The 18993-nt window shown below is 49.4% G+C and overlaps 1 protein-coding gene and 1 pseudogene across 1 annotated transcript in view; one reads left to right on the top strand and one right to left on the bottom strand.

Moving 5' to 3' along the window:
- Bace2 (beta-secretase 2) overlaps nt 1–8730 on the bottom strand; it is an 86920-nt gene extending 78190 nt beyond the window's left edge. The window contains exon 1 of the mRNA XM_051150336.1: nt 8358–8730. Within this exon, the coding sequence (XP_051006293.1) occupies nt 8358–8657 (300 nt within the window). The 5' untranslated portion in view covers nt 8658–8730. The remainder of the gene's footprint in view (nt 1–8357) is intronic.
- Nucleotides 1–18993, top strand: part of LOC127192954 (40S ribosomal protein S19-like) — an 877505-nt pseudogene that overhangs the window by 70348 nt on the left and 788164 nt on the right.

The raw sequence follows: 18993 nt of genomic DNA, 5'->3' as shown, positions 1-18993 counted from the left end.
TCCAGCAGTTAGCACGGCCGCCTCTCCGCTTCAGCACAATTAGCAGGCTCACTGGAAGATGGTCCCCACTCAGACCATTAGCCCAGCGCAGCTAGCAACTTCATCTGCAATGCCTCTGTGCAGAAGATCCCTGAGCACCTGCAACTGTGGGTCACAATCACATAGGGGCAACAAGATGACCCCAGACACTAGAGCTCCTTTAAGGTCACAGGGCATCTGCTGGGTTCTGAACAGACTTTTTTACTTTGCCTTACTAGTGGCATAAAGGAGGTTTCAAGCTTTCTGGATTTACAGCGAAGGCTCTGTGGCAGACAGGGTGTTTCAAAAGGCTGCTTTTGGCACAGCGACTGAGCAGTGAGTGCATCGAAAGGACTTGCAATTCAGGCTTCCCAACTGCCCAACCTAAGGAAGCTTCTGGAATACAATCTGCCTAAGGCCCAGAGATTTCTAAAGTGAACATGGAGAGGGAAGCACCCAAGGGCATGTCTAGGAAGATGAGAGATGCCCACTTTGCACAGGACAGAGGAGGTGCTAGTCTCTGCACCCCACATTCAGGTGAGGTCCAACAACAGAAGCCAGCGTGGCTGAGGGACAGGAGAATCTCCTCAGTCCTGGTATGGCCTGTCCCAGGACTCTGCCTTGTAGCCAGCTGTGGTGAGGCAGTGGATTCCTGACAGCAATGGTTCCTCATGTGGCCTGTGAGCCAGCAGCAGCTCCTGTCTCTGATGACTGGGACACTAGCTCTTGCCTTTATGAAGCTCCGCAGATCACTCATCAAAGGTTCTGGCCAATAGAACAGATTATAATTGAGGAGGGGCCATGTTTCCATGAAACCTCAGATCACTGGGTAAAATCCCCCCAATTCATACATTGGGAAACTGAGGCTCAGCTGAACTAATTAAGTTCCTCCCAATACCCAATATCCAGCAAATAACAGATCTGGGCTTAGCACTCTAAGTGTATTGGGCATACCACAGCACAAAGACATACTTGCTGCCCAGAGGGACTTCCAGTGGGAAAAGTTTTTTGGCACCAAGTAGGGTGGGAAGGTTCTGGAGTCTATGTGTACCTTCAGGAGGATGTGTCTTTGTATCTAGCAACAAGTGTCAGCAGGGTCAGAATCCAGTGACTTCAGTGTGGTCACAGACATACCCTAGCACATCCACACACGCAGGACTTTCCAGGAGTCCTGTCTCATGACTTTGGCTTCTGGCAGGGCATGTGGCAAAGCCGCTTCCAAAGGGGAGCCGGTGGTGACCTGCAGTGGGGCCAGGAACCTCTGCTTAGGTCATCGACACTTTCAAGCTAGTGTCCTCTCCATCATCCTAACACAGCATTGCTGACACTGTTGTGTTTTCCGGCACAGGTATAATAAAACCCAGACATACACCCAGAGACCTGCACTGGATGCCCAGTCATTAGCTCAGAACCACAGCTTTTATTCCCAGCCTGGACCGTTTTTTCTGTTGGGTAGCAACGGTGTCAAGCATGGGCTAAAAGGAGCTGAGTGATGTCCAGGCCACCTGTGTGCCATGCACACAGCCTCGCAGCATCAGGAAAGTGACACAGAATATGTGACACTCATCCTTCTCCCCACTCCACCCACAACTGTGTCTTCATAGCTAGAAGCCAGTAAAGCTCAGAAAGGGCATTTCCTTCCAGAAACATTCTGCCTACATTTACAACTTAACCAATGACTAGCCAGGGCTGGGCAGCAGAGCAGATGACCAGAAGGGAACCAGGCAGACAGCAAGATCTCCGAAGGGACAGAAGGCCCACTCTTAGTCAAAAAGGAGATGTGGGCTAGGAAAACGTCTCAGCAGAGACTAGCAGTGCTTTTTTTCCCTCAAGTCTGATTGTTTGAGTTTGATGCCAGGACACATACTATAGGAGAGAACTGACTTTGCCAAGCAGTCCTTTGACCTCCATACATGTTCTAAGGCATGTGCATGCTCCTCCTACAATAAATGCAATAAACAATTTTATTTGATTGTTTTGTTTTGTTTTGTTTTTTGAGGCAGGGTTTCTCTGTGTAGACCTGGCTGTCCTGGAACTCATGGAGATCTCTCTGCCTCTGGCCCCGGAGTGCGCCACAATGCCCAGACATTTTTTTAAAAATCTAAAAGCTTAGATAGGATGGAGAAACATCTTGCTCATCCATATACAGGGCCTCCCTGCTCCTGTTGTACTTTGCCTGGGGAGAAGGCAGGCATTAGCAGTTCCAAGCCTGTGTGGACCCTGCATCCAAATCCAAAGGCTTGGCCCTGGAAGTCAAAAGCTAAGATGGAATCCATAGCATGTTACCAGACCCTACAGAGAGTGAGAAATCAGCCAGACCAGAGCACCCAGGGCTAAGGCAATATGTAAAATAATGACTATGAGTCACTCCAACCCTCACATTCATGTTAATTCCCTATTTTAATACAGCAAGAGGTGGGCCCTTAAGGACCTAGGCTCTGTTGTGTGAGTACATGAACCCATTCAATGACTGGTCAAAATGTACCCTGAGGGTGGGTCAACTCCAAAAGCCAGTTTGGTTAGGTCTTTCTATGTGATGCCTCCCTGGGACTCTGCCAGCAAGGATACAGCCCCAGACAAAGGACTTCAACTTTGGACCAGAAACACAAGCCAAAATAAACTTCTCCATAACTTGCTCAGTCTGTGGCATTTTGTTATTAGCGACAGAAAGCAAACAAAGGTATCAACGGCAACCTTGTTCTTTCTTGTTTGGTGTTTGGTTAGTGAGGGCTGCAAGCACCCTGAAGGGAACAGGAAGATGGGGCAGCTAACCTCAAAAAACAGGTTAGGCTGACCCACCTCTGACTCAGGAAAGCAGATACCCAGGGTGCGTCAGGAAAGAGTCCTTGGACAGACTTCCCCATTAAGCACATCCGGATTCTTGAGGCGTGGCTGGTGCCTGATAAAGTCTTTAGAACACACACTTCAGCAAGAGTGTGTTTCTTTACCCATGGGGGTTTAAATACTGCTGATCTGACCTTGCAGAAATGGGGCAGCTTCAACCAAAACACACAAATTCCAGCCATTCTAGAAGGAGGCACCTGACAAGACACATGCTAAACATTCCCACAGCCATTCTCTACTGGGGAAGCCAACACAGGAATGCAGAAGAGCATCAGAAACCACACACACCCCGACTGACCCCTTCCCCCAGTTCACTGTCTCACTGCAGGCCCCTGACTCACACAACCTAAACCACCATCTCTGCTCCTCAGTCTTAATGCTGCACTTGAACTCCAGCTTGAAACTGAGAGCTGACAAGCGGGATCCATAAGATTATAAGCTTAGAGAGGACTTGAGAATACAAGTGTATTCCCCCAGGTAGACACAGGCACTATTTATGGACGGGGATGTGTTCCGAGATGCGGCATTAGACTATTCTGCCTTTGTGCAAATATTACAGGGTTATAATGAGACACATTAGGTGGTGTGATCGTTATGGGACAGAATCTAGAATCGCCTGGGAGATGGGCCGCTGAGTATGTCTGTGGGGGACTGTCTTGATTGTACTGAGGTAGGAAGACTTGCCCACAGTGGCTGACACCATTTCCTGGATGGGATCCTGGATTATATAAGACAGAGAAGAGGAGCAAAGCAGCAACAACATGCGTTTGTTCATCGGTTGCTTCATTCTGATTGTGAAAGCAACATCAAGTGCTCCAAGCTCCAACCACCGGTGACTTTCCCCGCATGATGGACCATCCTTAAACTGGAAGCCGGCATCAAGCCTTTCTCCCTTAATTTGCCTTTTATCAGTCTATAGCATCATAGATCGTGCAGTTTTGCTGGACCACAATTATCTGTGCAGTCTCGGTGGTGATGGAAACTTTGTTATGTGGAGTGTGAGTTGGAAATCCAAGCCCTCATCTGCAACCTTTGCAGGCATATAAGAAAGTGAAGACCAAGTAAGGCGTTCTAATGCCTGGTGTCTTTATAATGACTATACCACAGGCAGATGCACAGCAGAGGGAAGGAAGTCAGCAAAAATGGAGACAGAGGCTGGAGCCATACAGCTACAAGCGGGGGACTCTACAGACCTTTAGTGCTAAGATGAGGAAATGAAGTATCCTCCATTGGAACCTCCAAGGGAAAGATGGTGTCACCCCTCATACCCTAGTTTTGGATTTATAGCCTCCAGAGCCATAAGGGAGTATATTTCAATTGCTCTAAGCCTCTGGTCTACGGAGGCTTGTTAGGAAAGCTGAAGAAACTAATGCAGAGGTAAGAGGCCATCATCCCTGAGGGACCAAGGGCTCAGAGAGGGGGACCATTTGCCCTGGTCATCCACACCCCCAAAGCAGCTCAGAGTTCTCAGCAACTCCAAAACACTCAAAGAGGGGAAGATGGATCTTTTCTAAAGTCACTAAAACTGTGACAGGGGACTTATATGACAGGGGCATAAGAGTAGCCGGAGCATGATGGGATGGATGGGCCTGCCCCTTCATGGCGTGGCCGTGGTGACTTGGATCAGAACAAGTCTTAGTTTCCATCTTAAAATTAAGTCAAACGATTTGTACAGTGTCCACAGGAAGACATGAAGATCCAATGAGATTAACTTGGAAAACTGTTTAGCCTGAGGGGCAGGGGTACAAGGCTAAATGATGAAATACTTTTCTAGGGTGGGTTTGATCCAATATCCCCCTCCCCCAACACACAAATATTTACCATGGCCTCCTGCATTGGATATGCAAGGAAAAAGGTAGGTGCTGATGCTGTGTTTCCTCACGCTCTATCTGTCTGCCTTTTGCATCCTCTGATGAACCCTCTTCCTAACTCCCAGGGGGCTCCACAGCTGACCTGAAGGAACAGGGGGAGGGGGCAACTGGCTGAGGTGTTCTGGTCTTCTTTAACAGTTAGCGTCTCAGTGTTCCCCACCCGGTGTTCCCTCGCTTGGCTGCCTTCCTTTCTCCAGCCTCACTTACTGTGAGCTTAATGTGATTGGGGGACCCCAGGTGACTTACTCAAAAGGGGGGGGGGTGTAAGGAAAAAAGGAAAATCTTAAATTATATATAGAGAGGCCCATTCTGTATTTACCATCACTGTGCTAAGAGGGTGACCCAGCACATGAGCCAAAGTGCTTTGTAAAATGTTCACATCCAAAGGCTTAAATGTGAAAACAGTTTGCCATTGTTTCATCCATATCAATACAGGTGACAGGAAACCTTCCAACAGAAGCCCCCAAAGTCCTTTTGGAGCCACCATAAAGCATATAGCTGTGGACCTTTGCTATCTTCGGTTGGATTTATTGTGTGAGCATAAAAGTAAATTTTAATAATGTAAATTGCTATAATCATAATCACTTTTGAACACTCTTATTATTATTAATAAGACCAAATTGCACGGTTCCAGTGCATGCCGGTCCTCCTGTTAGATAGGAGTCACATAATGGTATCAGGTGCATCCCTGACTCTCATCTCCATGCCAACGTGGGCCTGCCTCCCAGTGCTGGACTCTGAGGCTCTCTCAGGCTGCTGGGCAGAAGGCTGTGACTCTTCACAGCCAGTGCGCAAGGCAATGGATACAGTTCTTAATGAAAGCACACAGGAGTAGGCACACTTCCAGCGGCTGGCCTTCCCAGAGGACAGCAGGGTTCTGGAGAGCTTCTGTTCACACCCAGCCTCTGGTCCAGCACCCTCTCACAGTTCAGGGGGTACTTCCCCGCATCCAACTATTCCTTAAGGTGGTTCTTAAGCACGGCCTTACAGGGTGATCTGAGTGTGGAAAGGACTCCAGGTACAGTCAGGCATGCCGACCCTAACACCCCAGGACGGGTCAGGGACCACCACCTAGGAAGGGAACACGCAGGAGTGTGCATGACCAGCCCGTGGCTCATAGCTTAGTTCCTTCAGTCTGAAGACCCGGGCTCCATTCCCCATTCTCCCTCTCCCTTCTGCCATTGCCCTAGCAAGTCATTCAGTGTTTCCAGACCCTGACCCTCTCACCGCACACACACATGGCAAACGGCCGGCACAAAAGCTGGGGCTTGTGTTGGATGTTTGTAATCCAGGCACCAGTCAGAGACAGGAGGCCAGCTTAAACCCACCAAGAGCCTGTCTCAAAGAAATATCAAGGTAGACAGCCCCGTGAGGACTAATACTCAAGATTGTGACTTCCACTGGAACACACACACACACATACACACACACACACACACACACACACACACACACACACACACACCTGTACATTACACAAACATGAATACAGTCCCCGGCACATAACCGCCCCCCCACAAGATGGTAAGGATATGAGGGGGTGGGTGTGAGAGAGAACATGTCTGTCAAGGTGTTCATCAGGCATAAAGCCTAAGGACACTGTCTATGGCTTCTAACATCTGAAGAAGCCTTATCCTGTCTTCTCTCTCTCTGTCTCTCTGTCTCTGTCTGTCTCTCTCTCTCTGTGTCTCTGTGTCTCTGTCTCTCTGTCTCTGTCTCCCTCTCTCTCTCTAAGCAATTTCATTTCAGGTTCCACAGAACAAAAAGAAAATGCATGCATGACTCTGTGCCCACCCCTGGAGTAGGAACTGGGGTTCAGAGGTTACCTCTTTACTGCCTTCCTTAGCCTGTCCAAACCCCTGCTGGTGCCAGAGCTACTAAGGAGCAGATTGGAAAGCAGGTCACCAACACCTGATGTTTACAGTGGGGCTATCCAGTGCACAGATTTTTGCCATGAGGCAGTATGTCAGTCCACCACGCCAGGACAGCAATACAAAATTGTTCACCCCGTGGGATGCAGAAGTAATGGCTGTGTTTGTCACAAAGCGGCCCTCCTTGGAAGCATACTAAAGTCTAACTGAGAAAGAGCCGTGGAGGGACTGCCTCCTTGGCTGCGCTAAGGACACAGCCTGCGTGCTCGTTACATCCTGGCTAATTAAATTAATTAAACTTTATCAGTGAGTAGTTATCAATGAAGGCAAGCGACAGCTTAGGAGAAGCTTGTGAGAGGAGTTTTCTCCTCCTCCTTAAAGCCGTTTCTTCAGCCCTGGAGCTGCCACAGTCGACTTCAGTTCAGGAGAGAGTTCCCCTTTCCCAAAAACCGACAAGAGCTTTCATCTTAAACGTAGATGTTCTCCAAGTGGGGAATCAGTCCGGCCCGTGTATGAAAGATTTTTGTATGGCACAGAAGAGGCAGATCCCTCCTGTCTCATGCAGTCTTGCCAAACGCAGGTCACAGGACTCCCACCACGGTAGGATCACACTCACGTGGTGGGCTGACTGCTCAGAGGCCCTTAACCCTCCTCAGCTGACACAGGCCCCCCCTTTAGTCTGCCCTGGGGCACACAAGTTCCCTTTCACACACACTCTTGAAGGTCTGAACAACTACAGAAGTTATTCTGCAGTTTCTCCTTGTAAAAGTTAGCATGCCGCTGTGTCTTTCTTCTTAAAGTCTTGAATAATTTAATTAGAATTATACAAAAGTCATGAGCATGTTCTATTTATGGGCAATCACATCAGCATGGAAAACCCCAACGACAATGTTAAAAATAAAAATAAAGTATCTTCAACTCATGTGACAACTTGGGTAGATCGGAGAGGGCCTGGATCACTTCTGGGGGGCTTTTCTTTTTCCTGGGCAGATTCCGTGCTTGGGAGCCCTGCTCTTCTCCTCAGAAGTGTTCAATGAACATCGGAGCAAGGTGGGAGAAGAAAGCTGTTTGGACGGTGCTGGTGTTTTGTTTTTGTCTTCGCCTGCCTCTCAGCAGCAGCAGCGGGCATTCACACTCTCCAGCCCTGCAGGGTGCACGCCTTGGCGCTTGCAAGGCGCCCAGGGGCTGGGCTGCGGAGGACAAACACATGGAAGGCAGCAAACCAACTCTGAGAGAAGAAGGCGGCTCAGCCGGGCAAAGAGATACTTCAGAACCGGGTGTTTTTTAGCTGAGCTCATGGAGAGCGCCTTGGACGCCCTCCAATAGTCTCTTTAGCATTGAGAAAGCATGGAGGGAGGGTATCAACTTCAGTGATTTCCCTCCACCTAAGGGCAGCTTCTTCCAAGATCTCCCCCCCTACACACACACACAGTAGGTACAGCTCTTTCTGGAAGGAGGAGATCTCGCTCCTGGGGAGAAAGCGCGTTACAGGTCCCTTTAGCTGACAAGCTCCACCGCGTTGGGAAGGGCAACCAAGTTCTGAAACATTTGCTCACACCCCTTGAGCAGTGCCGGGGCAGAGGCTGCGCTCTCCCTGGCGCGTCCCTAGCGCTTGCCTCGGCTCCGCACCCAATCCATGCTTCCCCCACCCCCACCCCAGCCCTTTCTTCTCCCCCGTGAAAGCTGCTGCCTTAGAGGCAACATTAAACGGCGCGGAGATAACTCACAGGACCCGTCGCCCCCAAGCCTCTACCTTCTGCGGCGGGGTCCCTATCAGCATCTCCAGGTAGTAGCCGCGGCCAGAGTCCCCCTGCAGGTTGTCCACCATAGCCAAGAAGTTAGCCGTCGCCTCAGCGGGCTCCAGTGCGAGCGCCAAGCCATTGGAACGGGCCAACTCAGAGGTCCCGAGCCCAGGAACCGCCAAAGCTCTGTGGCTAGCAGCTGCGGCCACCTGGAGGGGCAGCGTGAAGGGAGCGGGGGCCAGCGCGGGGGTCGCGCGCAAGAGCCACTGCGCCAGCAGCCGAAGCAGAAGCGCTCGGAGCAGCGCGCCCATCCCCGCTGCGGGGGCTCGGCGAGTCCGCGAACGCGCGGGGCTGTGGTCCCCGGTGGACCGAGGCGGGCCGGGGCGGGGCGGACGGAGAGGAGGCTGGAGAGGGCGGCGCCGAGTTAAGCAAGTTCTCAGCCGCTGCCCCCTCTGGCGGCCGCTGCCCCACTGGCCTGGCCCCTCCTCCGTGGCCAAGGTCAAGGATAGGCCCGCGGCGAGCACCGGGCTCCGGCCGCGCCTCTTCCCGAAGAAACTGGAGTGCCAAATTTCCTCGGAACGTGCCAGGGAGGCTACGGCTAACGGATATGACGAGGCTCAGGCGAGAGCTACGGGAAAGTTTCAGGAACCCTTAAAGGGGCAGCTAAAGCGCAAACTGGGTTCCTGTCGTCCCCCTCACTCCCACCGCCCCGCGCTGAAGGAGTCTGCGGGGGTCCCCTGGTCCTGCAGAGACAGAATTGCCTGCGTGACTCCAGGGTCTAAGAGCTGGACAGGCAACGGTGAAAGAGCGTGCCTCTCTGCTTGCCAAGCGCTCCTCCAAGGGGGTCTAGCTGGCTCTTAGGGTTTCTCGCACGCGGGGCTCTCTTCTTGCAACTTCTTGGGAGTTAGCTGGTTCTCTAAAAAAGGTTGACGTACAAATGGAGGCTGGGAGCCCCTGGGCAATGGGAGGGAGGTGAGGAGGTTTTGGATTCCTGAGAAGGGCTCTGGGCTGCTTCTCCTGCCATCCAGCACCCCCGACCCCTTCTCACACCCACCTGCCAGCTCACCACAGATTATCTAATTAATACTTGTTTGCCCACAGACACCAAAGCCGCCAGGTACTGAGCACAGGGGGGATAATTATGCCAGCTAAACCCAATCGATTTTTACTGCATCAAGGAATAGAACAAATCTTTGTATCTCTGTCAGCTGAATTATGCTTTTTTTTTTTTTTTTTCTCCAAACAGTGGGTAGTAGAAATTAAACTTTCCTAATCTCTGACTGGAACTTTCAGATACTTCCATTCAACTAAGCCTCTGTGCTCGCGCCTGCCTTCCCGGCGTCAGAACCCTATTTTGCTCAACTAGGGGCCTTTCTGTTGGAGATCTTCAGCTGTACTGCTTTCTAAACGACTTTGGTAATAAGTTGCATTTCCCCCCTCTGAACTGTATCCGAACTCCAAGGAATCTCTAGGCACAGGACGGATGGCCTGATTGAATCCTGGGACAGAACCTACATTTTTATTCCCCATAAATCTGCATGGTTACTGAGAGTGCTTACATTTATATATTCACATTTCAAATTCAAGACTGTAAGGGAAGGGCAGTTTTAAAGAGATGATTATTTATGATCCCTGGTGTCCAGACGCGGTGGTGGGGGGTGGGGGGGGGCGATGTATGTGCATCCAGACAGCTCTCAGAAGGACAGCAGCCTTTTGGAAGTACATGGAATGTATCAAGGACATTGACAGGTGTTACGTGATGTATAAGGTATAATGTCAATATTAAATATATTTGCTCTTTCTAAGAGTTAAAACACACAAGGGAAATCAGTAAAACTCAAGTCTAATTAAAGTTTGTATTTGAAGCTACTGATTCCATGCAGCACGGACATTCCAAGCTTTTCCTGGTAAAAGGGGAGGACACGTGGGGGGGGGGGACATAAACAACTGCACAAAGACGTGGGGCCTCATTGACATCCCTGGGTATTGCTGGGTCTGCTCGCTCTGAGATCCTTTCACACTGGAAGTTCTCCAACGTCTGCTTTCAGGACCCAGGTATGCTCCTACAAATAACAGAGGGCCTCATATGTTGGTCTGTGTTGGCCAAACTAGGGGCTCAAAATGAGAAGCATTAACAGTAAAAATAAAAACTCACCTGGGCCCAAGTGGTAAAGTGCTTGCTGTGCAAACATGAGAACTGAATTTAATCCCAAATATCCACTAAAAAACAAGCAAACAAAACCAAAACAAAACAAACAAAAAACCCAGGCGTGATGGCACTTCCCTGTGATCCCAGCACAAGGTCAGCAGAGATAGGCAAATCCCTATGGCTCACTGGCCAGCCAGTCTAGTCTAATTGGCAAATTCCAGGTCCCAGTGAGAGACTGGTCTCAAATAATAAAAAGGAGAGTGGACATCTTCTGTGGTGGTTTGAAGGAGAATGACCCTGTGGACTCGGATGTTTGAGTGCTTGGTTCCTAGTCGTTGGAGAGTTTGGTAAGGGTTAAGAGGTGTGGTCCTGTTGGATGAGATCTGTTACTGGCTTTGAGGTTTCAAAAGCCCACTCCAGTCCCCCTCCCCCACCCTCCACTTTGTCTGCTGCCTGTGGATCAGATGTAAGCTGTCAGCCATGGCTTCCAAGCCATGCATGCCACACTCATGTTGATAACCATGGACTAAATGTCTGAAACTGTAGGCAAACACCTAATTAAATGCTTTCTCTTCTGAGTCCTTTGGTCATGGTGTCTTTTCACAGCAATAGAATAGTAACTAAAATAACCCCTGAGGACCAAGGCTGACCTCTGGGCTTCACAGGCACACATATGCATGCACATACCCCATGAATCTACTTGCACACACACACACACACACACACACACACACACACACACACTAAATGAATAAATAAATAAATAAACAAACATACCATAATAACCAATTTCCTCCCCTTTTTGTGTGTGATGTGTATACATGTTTGCGTGTATGGCCACTGTGATGAGTCTGCATGCAACTGTGTGCACATACATGTGGAGGTCCCAGGTTTATGTTGAGAACCATCCTCTATTGATTATTTTCTATGTTATTCATCAAGCTCAGAGTCTGACTATGTGTTTAGTCATGTGGTTCTCCTCTTCCCTCGGGTGGTGGTGGGGTGCTGTTGGCCACCAGCCCACCAAGGCAGGAAGAGCAGGAGCTGTAACGCAGGGCCTGGAAGGCCATAAGAACGACAGAGATCAAACACTGCAGGAACCACTTCAGGAGCTAGTTCAACGTTAATCAGGGAGAACAAAGGCTGTGTACCCCATGGGGAGTGGTGGGGGTCTTTCCAGGGTAGATGTTCATAATTGGTTGGAACCAGACCCTTAAAGAATGCTTACTTTACATTAGGCAGCACACTCCTATCATATGAGCAGGAACACGGTCCCTACGTATCCTATAGGCGCAGGGAGGGGAGAGGTAGCAGGGAGCTGTGCCAATGGCTGTTATCAAGTGTGGTGAGGGGCATCTATGTCTAAAGACACTCTCCAGATGGAGTCAGGCAGAGAGCCAGAGGCCCTGCTGGGGAGAGGGAGTCCTCCGTCTAGCTCAGAATGGCTATCTGGACCGGAAGGACTGTGACCTCAAACAGTAGGGTCCTTCCAACAAGTCTAGCAAGCCAGCATACACTGAGAGGCTAGGATTACAGGCAGGCTGCCATGCCCACCCACTCTTCGCTTGGATTCTGGAGATCCCAGGAATGGCCTTCAAACTTGTGTGGCAACCACTTTAACAACTGCACTGTCTCCCTGGCCCCAACTCAGCATTTTAATGAAGATGGTCTCATTTGGGGAGAAAAAGACTAACATTACACATGTGAAATTTCTTTTAGTATCTGGACTAATAAAAGAGAGCCAGATCCTCCCAACTGTATCTGCATTTAAACTGTCTGCCTCTTACAGCCTCAAAGTTCCTAGAATACTGAGAGTGCAAAGGGCAAAGTATACTTTAGTGTTTCCATGAAACAGCTTTTAGGCCAATCATCCTCTATGGAGTCTTGTGTCATCATCAACATAACACAGCATAGCAAAATCCCCCTTGTATATCAAATGTGTTGTCCACGGCTGGAGGAAAAGGCTAAAGAGGACCTGGCTACAGCATTCCTTCCTATCACAGGGGCCCCGGAAGGCTGCAAATGGTCCAGCCACCTGCGCCCGGTGCAAATTTGGATCCTGCTTTCTTCTATGCCTGCCACCTGGATCTTTCCCACCTACGGAAGCTAAAACTTCCACTTACTTAAACCTTTCTAGATCTTATCCTATCACCTTATCTTTCAGCCACAGGGGTGTGTGTGTGTGTGTGTGTGTGTGTGTGTGTGTGTGTGTGTGTGTGTGTGTGTGAATGTGTACATGTCCATATTTTTGAGACAAAGTTCTCTTGCTGAACTTAGAACTTGCTGATCAGGCTGGACTGGCAGGCCAGTAAGCCCCAAGGATCTTCGTGTCTCCATCTCCCCAGCTTTTTAAGAGGGAGTATTGGGGATAGAACTCGGGTCTTCTTGCTTGCAAAATAAGCTCTTTGCCTGGCAAGCTTCTCCCTCCATCCCTATACCTTATCACCTTTATCTTTCTTCACTCACTCTACAACTTACAAGGCCCACCTCCTGCAAGCCTGTGGGTTACCCTAGGTAGCTCTCAGCCTGGGTTCTCACGTGACACTCCTGGGCAGCACCCCACACCGATGCCTGTGCTCTTCCCCTGACTTTGTGTTTATCACCCAGGGAATCTTGCCTTTAGCCCTTCACAAGATAATCCCACTCAGGTGGTTTGGGGAGGGTATCCAGAATTGCTAGAATTAAAAACAAAACAAAAACCAAACAAACAAAATACTTGGCTGAAACCAGTTTTTTGTTTGGTTGTTTGTTTTTGTTGTTAGTTAATTTGTTTATTTGAACCTGGAGAAAATGAGATGCAACTGTCAACTGAGGTCCTGGATTGATTCCAACTTCCGTTGTCTAGTCACAGGTCTCCTATTCTGAAAAAACAAAACAAAACAAAAAACCCAAACTCTCTTCTTTGTTGTTTACTGGAAGCTTCTATAAAGTGAAAATCCCTGCTGCTCAGGTTAGAGTTTTCAAGCAGCCCTTCCTCCAGAAGAAACTAGAAAGACGAGGCTGGCTTCACAAAGTGACCCAAGCTGACCTAGAACACCCTGTCACACTGGAGGAGGGCGAGGCGCTGTCAAAGAGTTCTGAGGCCCTAGCACAAGCAGGGTGAAGCCGGGACAGTTAAATGTCACAAGAAACAGTGACTGCAGTAGCTCCAAACATTTCAATTATGGTAAAATCTGTTTGCTCGGAATGTTCTTTTTAAAGGTACATTGATTAGCGTTGGAGAGTGCTAAGGAACCCAACTCATTACATTTGAAAGCTGCCAGAGAAAGGACAAGAATCAAGTGTTTTCTTTGATTCCTGTACAAGCTATGCCTCCTTATCAAGAAATAATTGATGGCGGCATGTTTCTTTTTATGGACGTATATCGCCTATGATAGATGAAGATGGAATGATGTAATTAGAATATTGCCATCTGTGATGGCTAACTTAATTGTCACCATGTCATGACCAGGGATCACCCGGGAAGAGCGTCTTCAGTGAGAAATTGTCTACGTTGTGCCGACCTGTGCTCATGTCTGTAGAGTCTGTCCTAACTAATGTGGGAAGGCACAGCCCACTGCAGGTGTCCATATTCCCTAGGGAGAGTTGTAAACAAATGGGCATGCTTCTGTTTCTTTCTTTCCTTCTGCTTCTGACCATGCATTTGATGTACCTAGCTGTTTTAAGTTAGTGCCCTGACTTCCCTGGACTTTAAATGGAATTGGGCACTAAAATAAATCTTTGTCTCCTAAGTTTCTTTTAAAAAATATTATTATATTTATTTGAAAATATGTGTATATGTGTATTGTGTGTGTGTGTGTGTGTGTGTGTGTGTGTGTGTAAGAGTCTTATCCCGTAGAGATATACTCTTCCACATTGAGATGGTAGAACAAGGTTTGTTTTCCAGTATTGAGTTTGTTGGGAGCCCTTTGAGCAAGGTCTGAACCACATTATATCACCCTGGGGATATCCCTGTCGGCCTATTCTTCATTGTTTTCATTTTTAAAGAGACTGAGGCATGGAGCTAATAGTTGAAGAGTGGTGAGACTGGCATTCGAAAAGCCTGGGGTCCAATTTGCAGAGCTCACATTCTTCATCCCAGGGTTGGTGCGATCGTGACCTTTCTGAAAGTCACAGAATGATTCATCCAGAGAAGGTCCAGAACACTCTCTGGGTACTGAGTACACAGCAAGAGAGAGGGGCCGGTGGCCCTGCAGACAACAGCCACCCTCACCAGTTCAGTCCACCTGTCTGTCACTCACTAGGGATGGGCCCATGTCGGAGACTGTGCCTAGACCTACCTGTGGGAGCACTTGGCTCCTGGGCAGCAGCATGTTTGGGAAGACTGGAGGAGGTGAGACATATGTCATGGGCCTTGAGGCTTAATCTCAGCCCCACTCCCTCTTCACGTCTTCCTTCCTGACTGTAGATGTATAGGACTAGCAGGGCTCCTGTGCTTGCTGCCATGCCATCCCTACCTGCTGCGGTGTGTTCCCCACACTGACGGACTGTGTCACCTCCAGCTGTAAGTTGAAATAAACCCCACCTTGAGTTACATAGGCTAGGTAATTTTTGCAGCAACAAGGACAGTTGACGCCTGGCTGGGTCCCTTCTGCTTGCACTTTGCTGGTGGTGGTCATTGTCAGAGTGGTGTCACCAATCCTGCCTCCTTTCTTTCTTAAGTCATGGGAGACAAGGTACACAGTGACCAATGTCACAGGACACTGAGGTACAGGGTGACGATTGGGAACATAATGAGTAAGGACCAATTGAGTCTGAACTCCAGGCAGCTGGCTTCCAAAGCACAGGCTATCTCCTTAACCCTGGTATCTCCTTATGATGACTAACGAGGGGTCTGAGGAAGTGGCTCAGAGGACAGCATGCTTGCCGTGCAAATGTGCGAAGCTGGGTTCAGATCCCTAGTGCTCAGGTAAAAAGCTGGGTGTGGTAGCACATACCTGCAACACCAGTGCTGGGAGGAAGAGGTAAGCAAATCCTGGGAAGGGATGTGGCAGGCAGCTTGCTTATCAGCCAGGCCAGCTGCATTTGTTAGGGACCCTACTGTGTGTCCAAAAACTGTGGCTGAAGGGCTGAGGAGATGGCTCAGGAGGTAAGAGTGCTTACTCTGGCAGTGTGAAGACCTGAGCTCAAATCCTCAGCACCCACATTTTAGAAATAGGCTGGTGTGATAGTTTTTATTGTGGTCTTGATACAATCTAAGTTACTGAGAAGAGGGAGCTTTAATGGGGGAATCACCAAGATCAGATTGGCCCGCGCCTATCTGTGAGTAATTGTCATCACTGACATAGGAGAGCGCGGCCACTGTGCACGGGATCACTCCTAGGCAGAGGGCCTGGGCTGTGTAAGAAAGGTAGCCAAGCAAGCCAGAGAGAACAAGCTAGTGAACCCTGTGCTCCTGCATGGCCTCTCGGTCAGTTCCTGCCCCGAGTTCCTTCAGCAATGGGCTGTGATGTGGAAGTGAAGGTGGAGAAACTCTTTCCCTCTTCAAATTGCTTTTGATTATGGCGTTTGCCACAGAGCCAGAAAGCAAACTAAGACAGCTGGGCATGCCTGTAAGCTTAGCACTGGGAGAAGGGGGAAGCAGGAAGGGAGAGACAGGCAGACGTGGAACACTGAGCTTCATGTTCAGCAAGAGACCTGGGCAATGAGGATAGAGAGGGAGGAAGACACCTGACTTCTTGCTCTGGCCTCCATATGTGTGCACATGAGTGCACATACCTCAGACTCAACACACACACACACACACACACACACACACCCATTCACACATCACACACACATACACACCACACCACACACATACACATACCATCCATTCACACTACACACACACACCACCCACTCACACTATATACATACACACACATACACACCGTACCCCACCCCACATACACACACATACACACCACCCATTCATGCTACACACACATATACACACATACCACTCACACACACACACACACACACACACACACATTTCAGGCAGAGGGAAGTCAGGCTTGGCTTGGCCTCCCTTTGCAGCTGTCCCTTATGCATTTAAGGTATATCTTCCTACATACACACTGCACACTCACTTTTAGGGTGCACGGACATGATAGAGGAGAGCATCAGCTGAGCCCCCTCAGGCAAATTCATCTGAGGAGGTGTGCTGCTGCCCTCGTCTCTCGGGATTCTTTTTTTTTTTGAAGTTGTTTTCATTATTTTTAACATGACATTTTTATTGATTCTCTGAAACTTTCACGTCGTGCACGCCAATCACACTCACTTCCAGTCCTTCCATGTCTGCCTCCCACCCTTGTGACTCTGGACACACAAAAAAAGTAAAAATAAAAGTAAATTTAAAAAACCCAACAATTCCTACTTGTGCTATCTATATACTCATCGGAGCGTTAGTTCTCAAACTCCCCGTGGCCCACCCCTAACCCTAACCCCTTAAATACAACTGAGCCTGTCCTCTCCCTCCCGCATCCCCACCAGGAGCCTTCAGCTGTGGAGAGCTACTTTTCAGCATCCCCTCTCACACTTTAAAGAGTTCTCCTCAGTGGCTTCCAGTGAGGGGCGGGGGAGAGGGGTCGTTGCAGAAGTGTTTCCACAGCCTTCTCTCTCAACTGTGTCTGCAGTCACCTATATCACAGAAAAAAGTAGCGTCCTGGCTCTTCACAGCCAGCGGGAGAGAGCGCAGGTCGATGGCTCTTGCAGGGCTTCTGGCAACAGCACAGACCATGATTCCTGCTTGCAGTAGGACCACAGGCCCAGACAAGGCCCTTGAAGGCTGCACGGATGGACCACTAACATCCACAGGGCCTCTGGGGGCCACTCAGGTCGCTCAGATCGGTGTCCCCACCCACTCTCACTCCTCCCACCCCCATCCCCCCACCCCGGCCAGCAACACAGCCCACTGACCTCAACCTGGCTTCAGGGAGCAGTGCAGAGCACAGATATCTGCAGGGCCTTCCGTGGTAAATGCTGGCCACAGGCATCAACACAGCCCCCAGCTGCTGCAGGACCACAGACCCAGACACGGCCTGTCACTGGGAATTCTAAACGCCTGCTGCTGGTGCTCGTGGCCCGTGTGGAGAGGGCATCAGGAAGGCCCGGTGCCTTGCTTTCATTGCTTATTTGTTGTCCGTTCTAAAGGACGTGATCACAGGGAGTCATGGCTGCAGCACAAGGGCTAAAGAGGTGCGACTTTGATGGTTTTAGAAGTGGCGGGAAGGGACCGTGAGTCATGGAATGTCCAACAGACTGATCCAGGTCAGAAAATAAAGGCTTCCTAGCACCACCCGAAAGGAGGGCAGTACAGTTATCCACAGGAGCCCAGTAATCCTGTCGAGCCTCTGAGTGCAGGAGTGTGGGATGATGACCCCGCGTTGCTGGGAGCCACCAAGCTTGAGACAAGTCCCTATAGCATCAGGGACAGATAAGATCAATACTCTCGCCTATGGAGTCTTCATGCGGCTTTCTGTCCGACTGCCCAGAGAGGAAGTCCAAGAGAGGACAAGTAATGTCCAAACTCAAGGATTAGCTCTAGTGAGACAAAAGCTAGGGATAGGATTGGCCAGTTGGCTCAGCTGGTATAAAGGGGGTCGCTACTTGAGTTTTTCCCTGGAATCCACATAGTTGGAGAGAGCTGACTCCTAAGTTGTCCTCTGACCCTCCCACATACACGCTGTGGCACACACACATACACAGTCTCTCTCTCTCTCTCTCTCTCTCTCTCTCTCTCTCTCTCTCTCTCTCTCTCTCTCTCTCATCTCTCTTAATAAGTGTAACATTTTATAGTTGAAAATAATTTAACCAGTTGAGTTTGAGAAACTGTAAAATTATAAAATGTAAGACCTGAGGCTTCTCCCAGTTCTTGTTACTGCTAGCCTCAGGAGTTCCACCCTAGTTCCCAGAATAGCTACATGCGAGCTCCCCACTATCAAAGGTCTCATATAGTTTCTAGTAACCGCCCTAGGGACTCACACCCAAGTCCCCACAAGAGGTCTCCCAACGCCAATGTCCATATGGTCTAACTTGATAAGCAACCCGCCCCCCTGCTTTGTGGTTTTAGCCTTTAAAAACTAGCCTGTAACAGCTACTAGGGGTCCTTCACCTCACGAGTGCTGAGGGACCCTGACATATCAACAATTGGGACTTCTAATGTGTCAGTAATAAATTTTACCTATATACCCAGCCTGTGTGACTTGAGTGGTCTCTCGCGGCGACCCCCTTCCTGAATTGGACTCTAAGGTCCAACAAGTTCAGCTGCAGAAATGTCTGAGCTAGAAACCACTCCCCCCACCACCACCCCCATGTCTAAAACAAAGAATCCGGGCTCCACAACTTCCTGCTGTGATGTGAGGTACACATCTTCCTGTCATCATAGACGGTGAGATAAGGTCATGGGGTAGTCCTCCAACAAATACAAGCCTGCCTTGAAAGGACTGCCTCAGGCTTGAAGCCACTGCACTGCACATGCGCGTGCTGTGGGTGCCTCTCTTAGCTGTTTCTCT

The sequence above is a fragment of the Acomys russatus genome, chromosome 8, assembly GCF_903995435.1.
Source record: "Acomys russatus chromosome 8, mAcoRus1.1, whole genome shotgun sequence".
Taxonomy (NCBI): Eukaryota; Metazoa; Chordata; class Mammalia; order Rodentia; family Muridae; genus Acomys; species Acomys russatus.
This window is presented reverse-complemented; position numbering and strand designations above follow the sequence as displayed.